This window comes from Hippoglossus stenolepis, chromosome 23 (genome assembly GCF_022539355.2).
Source record: "Hippoglossus stenolepis isolate QCI-W04-F060 chromosome 23, HSTE1.2, whole genome shotgun sequence".
NCBI lineage: Eukaryota > Metazoa > Chordata > Actinopteri > Pleuronectiformes > Pleuronectidae > Hippoglossus > Hippoglossus stenolepis.
Window position 1 is genome coordinate 15,433,059 of NC_061505.1, and position 14,928 is coordinate 15,447,986.

At 41.1% G+C, this 14,928-nt stretch overlaps 1 protein-coding gene across 1 annotated transcript in view; it reads right to left on the bottom strand.

Annotated features, from left to right (window-relative positions):
* Window positions 1–6,060, bottom strand: part of adam19a (ADAM metallopeptidase domain 19a) — a 199,833-nt gene extending 193,773 nt beyond the window's left edge. The window contains exon 1 of the mRNA XM_035148187.2: window positions 5,833–6,060. Within this exon, the coding sequence (XP_035004078.2) occupies window positions 5,833–5,962 (130 nt within the window). The 5' untranslated portion in view covers window positions 5,963–6,060. The remainder of the gene's footprint in view (window positions 1–5,832) is intronic.
* Window positions 6,061–14,928: the final 8,868 nt, after the last annotated feature.

Consider the following 14,928-nt stretch of genomic DNA (forward strand, 5'->3'; position numbering starts at 1 on the left):
AATGATGTAATGCTGAACATAATGGAGCATTTAGCAGCCGAACATATTTATCTGAGGAGGTGGTGGAGAAGAAAAACTGAGCTAATAGAGATAACATCGAATAAATGCTAATGCTCTGTGTCTGCTGGATATGTAATAGGCAACTATTTGCAAACATGTTAGCCATAACAACTTTATACAGTGATTATACATCAATTATCGGGCCAAAAAACAATGAATGCAGCATTGAATACTAATTTTGCCAGTTGTTTGCTAATTTATTCATGACAAGTTACTGCACACTTGCTTTTGTACCAATTATTCAATTAGTTGATCAACAAATTAAAGGCCAATTATTTTGATACTAGATGAATTGTTTGAGTCATTTCGCCACCACATTTCTTTATCATATCTGACAGTAAATCGAATATTTTTGTTACGCTGTTTGAACAAAAAACACATTTGAAAATGTTTTATAAAATTGTGACCACTTTCTGACAGATTAGACCAAGCAATTATTCAAGAACATGATACGCAGATTAAATTATACAGGAAACAATCGTCGGTTGCAGCGCTGGAAAGCATTCAACATTGTTTTGTTTGCTTGTAATGTGCTTATTTTTAAAACAACGCATTATTGTCAGGGGCACACAGTCTATTCTCTGGTCTTCAGACGATCAGAGACAATGTTGAGCAATGAACCGTCGTGGCAGATGGCTGATGGGATGGTTAATGACTATGGTTCTGCTGACTTCTGCAAATTATTCCCCAGTGTTAATGGCACAAATGCTTTGCTGACATCTGTATTGTGCTATTGGAGCATATTTTTTGAAAAGGCAGCTGGAGAGGAGGAACAGCCAATTATCACTGTTCTATTTAGAACATGATGCTCTGCGGCCAGTTAACCAGCGCTCTACTGGTTGACGCCACGCTGCAGAAGGGAACGCTGACACAGAAAAATGAAACAATATGGTAAAACAATAAGGGAGGAGGAGGAGGGTCTGGTTGGGGAGTCGAGAGGGAAAGTGGTACAGTACTCTCCTGTTACAACTGCTGCCAATTTCTAGTTTCGGATGCGTTTTATATATTAATAAATAAATAGCCCAATTGAACTGCTCATTAGCTTAAACTTTAATTTATTTGACATTCAACAAGTGAGCAAGACTGATGTTTGCTATAGTATAAAACTGTCTACATTGTAGGCTAAACACATTTCCTGGTTGTAGTGGATTTATTTTCTCTAAAAATAAAAAAATAAACGTTATCATACTGATGGAATTAGAGCAGTAGAAATATACATGATGTTGACATCAAGACGAATACATGCAGGATGGGCTGAAACTGCATTTACTGCAAATTAAAACATGAGCAGATCAGAAAACAGGGAGGCTTATTACAAAAACATAAGAAATCACATCATTATATTTGAAATAAAGACCCGTCTACAATATAAGCCAAATCAAATAGAGGTCCAGTGCTCTCTGCGGTTGATTCATTGTTATTGTTATTGGATTGTTACTCTAAACACCAGAAGTCATGTTGTTTCCTTCCCTGGGTCTAAGCAACTCACAGGAGCAGCGGCTACGATTAGGTTTATAAAAGGATTATCAATCAATAATTTTTTTACAATCATTTAGTCAATGGTGTACGAGAAAATAGAGGAAAGGCAACGATATTCGAGTGATCCAAAACAGAAAAGATGCAACGTCTCATGTTTGAGATCCGTTCAGTTCACCATTCACCAAAAAATATGAGGTTCATTAAACAGCGCTCTTTTAGCCATTCATACACAACACTGGCACACACTGCATGTCAGGTGCTAACGTGCCGGATGCCGCTGAACGGTTCCCCAGACTCTCCTTTATCAATATCCACACGTCTGCCAACATATGAGTTGATGTTGATTTAAGCAACACAGCACCGCGACAGTCAGAACTACCTCGGCATGATAAAGTCGACCTTCTCAATCCTCCTCGAGGCAGCAGTTAACATGTTTTTATCTCTGGCCCCATTCCAACTCTGGGATAAGGAGGTGAGCAGTTCAGAGGGATCCACCGCCTCCAAAACGTGGCTACAGTGTACATGCCAGACACATGACATGGTTTTCATTGACAGGTTTAATCTCTTCTGGCAGCACGCAACCCTCAATGGAAAAGCATGCAATCCATCCAAATGCCCCTGGGAGCCTGTGTTTTGGCCTCAAACAGTTCCTACTCTCTTCATACAGCCGCTCATAAATTTCATCTGAAATTCACCTGATGCCACACTTACACTCCTGATCTGATATCAGCCCCCCCCCTCCCTGTAGTTCCTCTTACCTCGTCCCACTTAGCACCCTGAGCTGCATTTCTACCACCTGAATCACATGCCTACTCTGTTTCCAAACCTTGAATGAATACTCTCTGATATCCCTATCATAACGGTACATGGGTCTGTTGTATTAGGGGTCAAGAAAAATAATTGACACTAATATTAAGGTAAAAATCATGTTTTGACCTCCTTCAATGAACATGTTAAAAATGAAAAACTCATGTTTTCTTCTGTTTTGATACAGTCTCAAAGTCCATTTTACTACTATTGATCAATGATGTCAGATGCAAGTGTGGATCATCTCCTGAAAAATGTTTGAAATCTTTAAGTTTCATTATTATATAATATAACATTTGTTTTTTCATTTATTGATGCCCCTTGTCTAAGTTGTATTTCAATTTACACAAATCTCTCAAAACTTCTGCTCATCTGTGACCAAAAATATCTGAGAACCGCTTGAACACAACCAATCCTGGTCCAGACCCGTTAAATAAGAGCAAGTACCACTTTTCTTAGCTGCCCTTTACAGCTAAACTCCTTGAAAGGTCAGTGGCTTTACAATTTGTGGGGGCTCTGATACATAACCACATATATGGAAAATTCCTGTCCGGTCTCGAAAAATACCACAGCAATGAGACCGCACAATATTCCCATCAGTAGAATGCAAAACTGATTGGGTTTAACTGGGACAAGGATTGATCTCCTACTGGTCTAACCTAATATTTTTTGTTTCTATTGGTGACCATGTTTCACCCCCCTCCTTTGAACATTTTGGCATGCCCCATGGCTACATTTTGGGACCAATTCTTGTTCTCTATCTATCAATAGGTGAGATATTTGTTAAGCATGACCATTTTTATGCTGATGACACTCAAATATATGTCCCGGTCAAGCCTTAAAACACGACCAGCTTATCCAAGATTAAAGTGTCTAAGTGACATTAAAAACAGAATGTCTGCTAAATTCAGTTAAAATCCAGAAAACGGGGAGATCCTTATCATTGACCCTAATAAATTTTAAAGTCTAATTTGGGCTTTTTTTTCTAAGAACACTCAAGTGTTTTCTCAGAAATCTCTGTCTTATTTGACTCAAACCTTCATTTAGAGATGACGAAACATTCCTAACAAACCTCATGTCAGAGCTTAAGAGACACAGAAACCATCGCACATTCATTTCTTCATTGTTAAATTTCTGTAATGGTCTCTTAACTGGTTACTACAGAGAACTATGCATGTACTTCAAGTAGAACAAAACCCAAGAGAAGAGATCATATTACTCCCCTATTTATGTCTCAACATGGGCTACTAGTTTATCACAGAATCCATTTAAAGATTCTATTTGTGACTTTTAAAGCACTTTGTGGCCTTTTCCCAGACTGTCGCTGAATTGCTTTCCCCTTATCAACCTGCACGTACTCTGAGGTCCTCAGACAGGATCTCGCTGGTACTACCCACGTCAGGATGTAACACTGAAGGGTTACAGAGCTTTTGCTGTTGGGGCACCGCAACCTCAGCACAAACTATCTATCTGCAAGATTAGTAGTCTCTAAAATAGATTCTGAAAACAGATTTCTTTCAAAAGGCTTTGGAATAAGCTCCTTTGAATATTTCATAAATATTTTTTATTATTTTGCTTCTGTAGTGGTTCTTCTTAACTTTACTCCCTTGAGGGATTTGTTTGAATGTGTTTCTTAACTGTGTCATCCCTTTAAGCACTTAATCTCTTGTTTTTGTATATGTTCTATACAATGCACTTTATTGTTATATTCACTGATAATCAGAACTGTCAATTCTTTTCTTTTTGACTTAATCAAAAAGAAAAACATTTAATGAAAAGTATAAGACGCTTCACTGGTTTCAGGGGCCAGTATACACGTACCCAGTTGTTCTCAAGGACATTACTGAATGTCTACCAGCTCTGCAGCATTAATGTAACCTCTGACCTTCCAGTTAAGTGAGACAAGAAAGGGTACACTGTCAAACATGCCCACAGGAACTGCTTTCATCATAAATGCTGACTACTGTGTTAGTCATTTTAAAAAAACATGTCATTTCACATCATATACAAACAGAGGGTTTTCTACACTGCCACAAGTTGAGTTCTTAAACTAACAACATGATGAGCAGTGGTAAGAGCTTTCCACAGTAAACATGCAGAATGTGGACAAAGTGCTGACTCCAAAATGAACTGAACACAACAAACTCAACCAAGCTATGTTGTATGAACTAAATACAGTATGATCCACTAAACACTTGACCTTGTGATTGGTTTGTACACAAGTCACACACACACAAACGCAGAGAGAGAGAGAGAGAGAGAAGCGGTTAACTGCATTAAGTTGAAGCATGTTTTTTTGAATGGGGGTTATTGTCTGAGTCTCATTTTGCCCTGGGGAGGCTCAGTCAGCCCCACATGACTGGACAGACTGATGCATCTTCATACCAGCCACTGTCTCACCGCTCCTGGCTGCCTGACAGGGGGAAGGTGCTGAACACATTCAATGAAACGTTTTTTTTTTAAGCTCGTTTCAAATACAGACTTTCCCGTCAGGACCTCCAAGCTGAGACGGTCCCTCAAAAGTGAACAGATGAGTCCAATGAGGAATTTGCCTTGTGGTGGGTTCAACAAATGAAAAGTCTGTAAAAACACACCCTCTGTGGTATAACTGGCTGAAATCTGTGATGCTCTACTGTACCCGTACTACACTCTGAACTCTGCCTTTTATGGACAAGGCACAAAGAGAACTGGGCTCTTTCTTTCTTTTGGTTTGATGGGAGGGGGGATTTGTAACATGAATACTACATGGAGCTAGTCCTCGTGCCTAAGTACACGATAAACGGACGATCTTTAGTTATGGGAGACTGAAGAAAGAAAGAAATCGATTATAACTGTATTGTGGTTGTCAGAAAAGCCAGCCCGCTTCACCCGTGCCTTTGATGAGGACACGCTCGTTCCCCCCCGAAAGCCGTTTGATGAATGTCACAATTCCACGCAGCTCTGCACACAGCTCAACAAAAACACGCGGGGAAACATATAACTGTCTGCTCTTCGAAAAACGGACATCCTCTGGGGATTTCGGCGAGAAAAGCACAACTCAGCGGAGTCAACTTTCATCAGCGTTTCACCTTATTTCCCCCCCCTCTCACATTCCAAACCTCCTTCCGATGTCAGGCGGCAGATGCTGAAGTATAACAAGTACAGATGTGTCACAGTGAGACACAGAGGTTGTGAATCAAAGCTTTCGGTGACACTGGAGAATAAACACAAGGGCTAGATCGAGAAAAGCCACTGCGGGACATTCAATTGCCATTATTCTACATCGGATTTGGTTCGTCCTGATAAAACCAGGGATCTAGTGTGAGAAAAGTTTGAGCAGCATCACAACGGAGCGCGCCTGTCTCCGCGCAACACACAAAACACGACCGGTGCCACAGTTGGGAACTCGCTCCCGTGCCGGGGGGGGGGGGCTCCGGCGTGTCCAGCAGCAACTGGTAGTAGATGTTCGGAGAAGTTGGACAATGCTCGCCCCGCTGTCTCTTTTACCTTCGTCCCCGGTGGGTCCGCCGGCTCTTCCCGGAGCTCCGTTCAGCAGCAGGACGGAAAGAAAGAGCAGCAGACGTGCACATGTCGCCGGTGACGTTTGGCCATTTTTCTGCCTGTGTTTACTGTACATCCCTGTGACCCTCGGTGCCGCCGGCTCGTCCTCCCTTTCCTCGCCGTTCTTCGACACTGCCTCCCTCTCTCGCTCCGCCGGCCGTCGAACCAGCCGGGACTCACGCGCGCCACTTCCCCCCTGCTCCGTCACAATAAAGGTCCGAGGCGCGCATCGCAACCATCGCAACCATACAGTTGCTAATCAGATGTCACAGCTCAGATGTCACAGCTTCTTCGTTTGAAGTGTCCAAATATTTCAGGAAATCAGGGAAAACATGAAGAGAGAGAACAGGGAGAACAAACTGTCGGCTGAAGTTACATGATTCAAACAGGCTCGTTTTATTCATTCATCAGCCTGGTAACATGCAGCTGCAAACATGCTGCAGCTCCACAGCCAAATAAACTATACTGGACAATTAAATACCAATTAAATACCATCAGCAGTATCCCCCAGACTTAACGCTGTATTGATTTATTCTTTTTGGGGGCAGCTGTGGCTGAGGGGGCAGAGCGGTTGTCCTCTAACTGAATCTCTATACTTAACCCCTAATGGCCCCTCACAGAAAAAGTGCTGTATGAATAGGTGAATGTCAATAACTCTTTACTGTAAAGCGCTTTGAGTGGTCAGCAATACTATATAAATACAGACCATTCTCTGTACTCTGTCATGTATTGTTATACTGTAATCTTGGAGTAAAGCTGGCACAATAATTCCCTTAAGGACTAATAAAGTCTTATCCTTTCTTCTCTTATCTTATCTCATCTCATACTATCGTAATCAACACATTGTTGCAAATAGGCTATATTTCCTGGAAGCTACTTGAAGCAGTGATAAGATTTTACCTTATCGTTCATCCAATTTCAAACCACAATATTCAAACTTCGAAAATAAACTCTTCTTAAGAAATGTTAAAACATACATTTAGCAATTTCAGACTCCAAGTCGTAATGTCAACATCGGTTTGGACAGTGTCACATTATAAGAGGCAAAGGGCTTCGCTTTGCATCATTTCGTTTTCATATTTCATATCGTGATTTAATTTGGTCAAATTGTAGCAACAATTGGGCTGCTCATATTAACGCACATTTTTAAAACACGTTTTTTTCTCCAGAGGGGCAGCTCAGTCAAAAAGGGCAATCAAGCAACTTTAACCCTATGTTGTGTACGTTCATCATGTAATGTCACATCTTAAGTTAGAATTTACATTCAAAACTGTAATAAATAATTCTGTGTTGTTGTTTTTTTAGATGCTTCCACATTGAGGTCAGTTTGGTTTGGCTGACACAGTTCTCTGCAGGCACACCTGCAGAAGGGTGGTCGACACCACCCACAGTTTGCCTTACTTACACGACACATTGAAAAACATGGGTCAAAACAATTTTTTTCTAAATGAAAATATTGTAGGAGTGTTATCTGTCTCATAACTCTATTTTGCATTATGGCCAAATGAATTGCCAGCATCAGCGGTATTCTTTGTTTTGTTTGTATGCGTTTGGTTTCAAGATATACAGTTTATGAATGTAAAGCTGTTCGATAGCAGACTCAGATATCACAGCTTCTTAGTTTGAAGTGTCCAAATATTTCAGGAAATCAGTGAAAACATGAAGAGAGAGAATGGGGAGAACAAACTGTCGGCTGAAGTTCCATGCTTCAAACAGGCTTGTTTTATTCATTCTTCAGCCTGGGGACATGCAGCTGCAAACAGGCTGCAGCTCCACAGCCAAATAAACTACACTGGACAATTAAATACCACCAAATGCAATATCAAAAAGATTTATTAAGTACTTACATCTTATTCTTTTATTTAATGTGCACACTTTTCGCTCTAATATGTTCTCAATTTTGGGCTTTTACTTTGAAATTCAAATAATCTGTCATCCGGTCGTTTTGTGATTGCCATTGACTTGACGCCGCTCGGCGCTCGATAAAAAACGGGCTGGATTTTGCTCTTGTTGCTTCAACGTAAACTGAACTGTCAGGATGCAGAAAGACTTTTCTGAGAATGTCTCAGCTATGGAGTTTGATTTCAAAATGTTGGTTTCATGCATCAGAATTGATCAGAAATAATCAATTAAACAATTACACGATGAATCAAAGTAAAAATAAACATGTAAAACTGTAATTTGTAAGGGGAAAGAATAAGCTGAATGGAAATATATTTTTATTTTAAACTACATTGCCATCACATAGGAATTCGTGAGGGCAATGTTGCCTGAAGTAATTATATTATGTAGAAATGTAGTCTTAAGGAATATGTCAACATTTTGTGAAATAATATTAGCTTTATATTGTAGTGTATGATCAGTAGAGTCATATCAATCTGTCTCTATGTTAAGAATGGAGTTGTACAGGCTGCACGTTAGTGTAGTTGTAGTAAGAATAATGATGCCTCTTTAATTCCCACTCCTCACCTTGAACGTCTGTTCTACTTAAAGCTGCTTTCAGACACATACTGAACTCTGGAGAACCTCCAGACATTCTCCAGAGGGGCTGAATGTGTGAATGCAACTGTCCCAGTGAGAGTCTCGAGACTTTCTCCAGACTTTCTCCGGACAGCCCCCTTTAGTATGAAGTCCACAGGATTCATGAGTGAGCGTGTTGATGTCGTTTCTAACATGGGACAGATGCAAAACTGAAAAAACTAAATCTCAGGTCAATCGAGCTTTTGGTGATAAAGGCCAAGGCCAGTATCCATGTGCTGTAAAAAAAAAAAAAAAGTGATGTCTGCAGTGGAGAATCTCTTTTTGCTTTGTCCATGTGTGAAAGGCCAACTCCAGAGAAAGTCCAGACCAAATTCTGCAGACATCCTCTGGAGTTCATGTCTAAAAACAGCTTAATTGTGGTGATCAGGTACAATCTCCATGTGAGAAGTGAGACATCGTCAGAGGAGTCAGGCCAAGAAAGTTCAAGAGTAAAGCTGAACTGTAGATCGGTTCAAAAAGACTTGGAGGCCATTCAAAACCAGCGGTTATCTCTGATATCCATGGAAACTTTTAAAATGTCAAGAATTATATTTTGGTCTGTGACATTAGTTCTGGTTCAGGAAGCAGAGGACCATGGGTAATTTAGCTTCAGTGAGCGGGACCTGTCAGAGCTCCGGTCAGGTTATTGTTTTCTGTACATGAACCAAAGGTTACAGTTGCGTACATAATCTCTCTGCTCACAAACACAATACAAACCGAGCTTCGCCAGCTTTTTTCTAAACCTGCGTGTATGTACAGAGACCAGAACCAGCATCTGCTCTTAGAGATGGTATCTGGCAGCCCACATTAGAACAGTGGTACTTGGCAGAGGGGAAGTCACTGGAGGTATATGTGTAAACTCAGAATATAAAGTATCTTCAGCCTCAACATTAGCTTCTAAAAACCTGGCAAACTCAGCCAAACTGCCACATGAAGCTCTGCATCTCACTTAATACACAAAAGCAGCTGGAGCTCTGTTTTAATTGCTGAATACCCTGTCTTTAAAACTTTATCGGAGCTCGTGCTGTCTGGGAAAAAAAGAGAAGACAAAAAAAAAGGGGGTGGGGGTGTAGTACAATGTAAGTGCAGGGTGGCAGGATGTCAGAAACACAGCACTGCCCCACTCTGTTGTAATGTGTATGAATTATTTCTCATCAATTTGCATAAAGTTAGGAAAATGAGACAGAATGAATAATGCATCGCAGGGCACCACTTGCATTTCCATTTTCACTTCGGTCGCCATTTACCCACACACAAAGATCCCATTGAATATTTAGATTACCGGATGGGGGGAACTTTATTGAAACAGTTACAGCTCCACGCAAAGTGTAAAGAAATGCATTGTGTTCACAAATAAGTTATTTATAGGCCCCGGTGTCCGAAACATGTGTTTTCATTTTGGTGCAAACAAAACCTGTGTGCTTATATGACTCATATGCATACATTACAATAACAAGGAAACTGTCCATCTTCCTGCTACAGCAGCGTGGTGATATCATGCTCACTCCCACAAGATAATATCTTGTGTGAACAACTTCATAGCATGAAGAGGATAATAACTTGTGAAACAATATATAAATATATTTTTTCGCACCACAAAACTTAACACAAATCCATAAATCTGGGACAACATTGAAATATGGATTTCAAGAACCTGTTATTATAAAGTTTCATTTTCACTAATGATTCTTCTTTTTTCAAAATGTTGAGAAGATATACCATTAGAAACCTTTAGAACAGAAACCATGGTTCCTTCTTTACGTAATTACATTTATTTATTTATTGTTTGTGTGAGTTTGTGTGTAAGAAGATAGGAATATTCATAAAGGGGAAACATTGCACACTGGTTTTACTGATTTATTGATTCCTTTATTCCTGGCATTTAAATCTAAATCACATCCAAAAAGTGTGTGTGTGTGTGTGTGTGTGTGTGTGTGTGTGTGTGTGTGTGTGTGTGTAGGTGTATGTGTGATAAGTTTGTGGGAGTGGGAAAGACACGGATGCCTGTGATAATAATCATACAACTATGAGGTAGTCTATACCTGTGGATGAACTGCCCTAATAAGGCCAATAATGAAATATAATTTCTTGTGATAATAATAATTTAACTGTAAGGGATTTGTGGATGAAATACCCTCAAAAGGGTCAACTATGGAATTTGATTGCTCGGAATCAGATGGTAAAAGTTTTGTAAAACTGTGGGTTTCATCCAGCCACATAGAGCTGTTTTTTACATTTATCAGCTGGGACCTCATGACCAAAAAACAAGACTTGGAAAAACAGATGGATCCTTTTATCTCCAGTGAAACCGACTTCTGCAATGGACTGTTAACAGGACTTCCTAAAAAGACAAACAGGCACTTACAACTCGTTCAAAATTCAGCTCTAGGGTTTTAACCAAATCTAAAAAGACTGCCCACGTCTAGTGTTTTTACATTTCTACACTGGCTGCCAGAAAGCCACAGAAGTTTCACAGCTCAATTATAAATCTCGGGATGGAGCTCAAATACCGAACAGACATGATCACTGAGGAGGGGTCTTCTAGTGGTGAGAAGCAGCCGTTAGTCAGCACGCAGCACAGCACTGGAACCAACTGCCGGGTGATCTCAGGAATGATCCATCCATTGCAATTTTTAAAACCAGGTTGAACACGTTTTTTATTGAAGTGCCTTAAGTAAGCTATTTTACAAGGTCATGCCGTCGTTGAATTATTATTCCATTTCTATTTAATATTCTACACTGTTCCATTGATTTAATGTTTTTCCCTTTCAACTTATTTTTTCATTTTCACACAGATCTATCCTTTTTAATTTATTTAACCTCTTTTAATCTTTTCATCTCTTATTCTACTCTTTTAAATATGTTATTTTGCTTGACAAGTGTATAAAACTGGGGTTTCTTTCATTTTTATTTTCTAACGTCTCTGCACTGCACCTTGACTCTACCTCTGTGTATGAAAGGTGCTTTTTAAATAAACTTGTCCTGCCTTGCCTTTAGTTGGACACTATAGTAGAACGATTTGCATACAGCATTGAAAACCATTACCACTAGAGTAAAAGCATCTATTCAGTGTTAATTCAAACATCAAGCTTTATGCCTCTAGCATACTGAATACAAACATTTAGAGAAATTCAAACTTTATCCTCCTTCCTCTTTGTGGTATATTCTCCCATCTGCCCTCTTCATATCTGAGCTCTGTGCAAACTCAATCTCAACAGCTTCACTTCTCACCCACAGCTCAGGTCTATAGTTCAGAAGAGCTGCCCGTGTCCTCCAGAGGACATGTCTTCATGAGATGGTTCCTCCATAATGTGTGGGTTGGCTCGTCAGGAAGCCCCGGTGTCATCGTCTATCCTTTCCCCTGCCATGGTGTCATGCTCCCTCTCTTTGACATTGGAATTATGGCGGGGATTTAGACTTAGCGTGAAGGAGGGGGTGCTGGATAAGACGGATTTATTTCACCTCATCTGGAAAATGTCTCCTCCTCCGTTCGACCATTTCAGTGACTCTTTATCCTGCCAGTGGGAGAGTCGACGTTAGGCTCGGTCACTGAGCCGTGGCACTAATGGCCTGTTTTTTTTGTTGTTGCTCAGCTCTGTTTGGGGGGGGGGAATACTGTCACCGCCACTTGTCACAATAAAAAGGTCAAAAGCTATAAGACCCAGACACGTCTCTATAAATCCACCGTTGCACTCACACTGCTCTGGGAGAGAAAAGCACTGTCGACATCAGAGAGGGGAGAAGATAAGAGTTAAGATAAGCCTTATATGTAGAGATGCAGAGCTGCAGACTCTCCCCCTGGGCCCCGCCCACCAGCCGCAACAAAAGCCCCATCTCAGTGTGTGACTCGGCTGTTTACGACACCAAACACACTAAATCAGGCCATTTCATGGGTTTGAGGTGCCTGTCGTCCCTGTAAATTCTTTCTCCTGGATCTCGCTCCCCTTGACAGACGTCTTCACCCGTCTGCACTCCTCCTTCATGCTGATGGTACACGAATCAAATGCACAGTATAGAGGAAGAATGTCTATGAAAAACTAATCGCTCCTATGGTCATCTTTAAAATGTTTACCATCAACTGACAACGACGCACAGTGCGGAAGCTTATTAAATCGTATTGTTAGGATATGTTTTTGGAAAGCCACAGTAATAATGACAGACCGTCAGCTGATGTTGAATGAAGAGCAGAGATTGTATATAAACAATATCGACATGACTGCTCCACAAAAGTGAAGCCAAAGAGTCTCCATTGCCCCCTGGTGGCTGGCTGCAGTATAGGTTCTAAATCCTGGGTTAGGGTTAGGGTTAGGGGGATAAATATCAGTACAAATTTAAATTAAAAAAGGATTTAAAGCTTGAGAATTAATAAAAAAAGGTTTTTGCATGATTGAAACTAAGTGTTGAAGCCTTGCATGGATGCCCCTGCCTTCGGGTTACTGACTTTTCTTCAAACCATCAGTTTCTTGTTGTAAATTTCAGCGCGCTGCTACGCAAGGTTTCTGGTATATTTACTGCATTGATTAAAGTCGGGCCATGTACTCAACTTAACGCCCAGACCCGGTATGAAGCCGTGCATCTTCCGGTCTTGGGATGATTGTCTCTGAGGCTTCTCAATCATACTCCAATTCATCGTTATGAATGGTTATCATGATGATGATCTTAATTGTGGTGCTCCCTCCGACACTTGGTGCCCTGCGCCCAGCACGTGATGTGCACGGTGGGAGCGGTGGCCCTGGTGCTTAAATGTGACCAAAACAAATGTTTAACTGGATGTTAATTATTGTAACCATGGCAATGAAGGTCTGTGGATAACTGCTTTAATCCACAGAGTAAAAAGCTCGGAGAGAAGTGTCCTCGTTGAGAGTACTTGTTGTAAAATTCTTGTGTTAGAGATGAACATGTGCTGCCAGTTATGATGGGAACCACAGCGAAGCCTCGTTCTACAGATAACAGCATGTGTGAGAGCTCTGTGCCAGAACATATTTCAAGCACATGTGATCGTTTTATTTGGACTGTCCACATGTACGAACAATGAATGTATGTCTCATTCAACCAAGAACATGCTTTGACTCTTCAGGTTTTTGCCGGGAAACTTTAGACAGATTTTTTAGCGTAGATTTAAACTTTTTGGTTAATTAATTCATTCATTTTTTAACGTTTAACATTGATGCACTGTGTGAAATCATAAAACAGGCATATTGAGGCAGAGCAGAGCCAGTCTAATATGTCATGGCACCAGTTTTCCAAACAAATCCCAGTCTCCCCCATTTTACGTGTCAAGGTGTCTTTGGGCAAAATGCTGAACCCCAAATTGCCCCTGAGGGCTGACGGCATTGTGTGTGTGTATAAAGAGAAAGTGCTACACATAGATGCACTGTATAAATGTGTGTGTGAATGGCAAAACTCATCCATGTTATAAACACAGCTCTATATAAATACTCGTCATTTATCATTTACCATAACTTTGAATAAAACCCCTAAGAGGGAATAGTTATGTAGTTAAATACCCAGGGAACCCAGCAATAGCATGTAATCCTCTTCCACACCCGTACCAGGGGAATAGAGTCCACTGTGAGAGATGTTTCAACCCCTCTGTATGTGAGGAATAGATTTGACCACAGGTCAGAGCCCCATGACCCGGTAATAACAAGCTTAAGAGAAGTTTTGTTGTGGAAATAACAGGAACTGGTCCCAAATGCACAACTCTACTAGCCTACTCAGTGAATACAAATACTTCAGACAGGATTCCAGCAGGACAGACAGGGCAGGCAGGATACAGGAGGGGTCGATAGGCAGGCCAACTAATCGGGCGGAACAATTAGTCTCTTGGACAGGTTGGGATTCGCAGGTAAAGCATAGAGCAAAGAACTGAATCAGAGCCAACTACTGAGCGATACTATCTAGTATTAGACATCTAATCTGGCGAGGAGTGGAGGGATGACCAGGATTCTTAAACTGTGGGAGACTATTCGTGGGAATCGGCTGCAGGTGCACCAGGAACCTGCAGAGGAGAAGTCACGAGTCATGCCAGTACCCAGACCTGCTAAGCCAATCACACACACACTCTCAGACATGCCACACCAATCAGAACCTCATACACGGAGGAGGGAGAGGCGGTCCTCTATGCCTTTGAGCAGCCATTGTCCTGCCTGCAGGTGATTCATGCCAAAATACAAACTGTTCTACACTTGGCCAACAGGCGTCCCTATTGAATGATCCAAGAGGAAAGCCCAGCTTTAAGATTAGCCTACAAGAGTATACCATGAAACTTCTATCAGAGCCCTGTCTACTACATTGCTGGAAAATCAACCGCAAGAAGTAATAATATCAAACCATCAGGAGAGAGCTAACCTGGAAAGCCAAGAAATGACGAAGCAGAGCCCAAACCCCACTGCTTCTGTGCTGCCCTCAATACAGTCCCAATCTGCTGCGGTGCAGACAAGTTCCTTGGAAAAGTTCTTTCTCTCTATCAAAGCTCCTTCACCTTGTCAATCAGTGTTCATGATTAGTTTCCACGAAAAA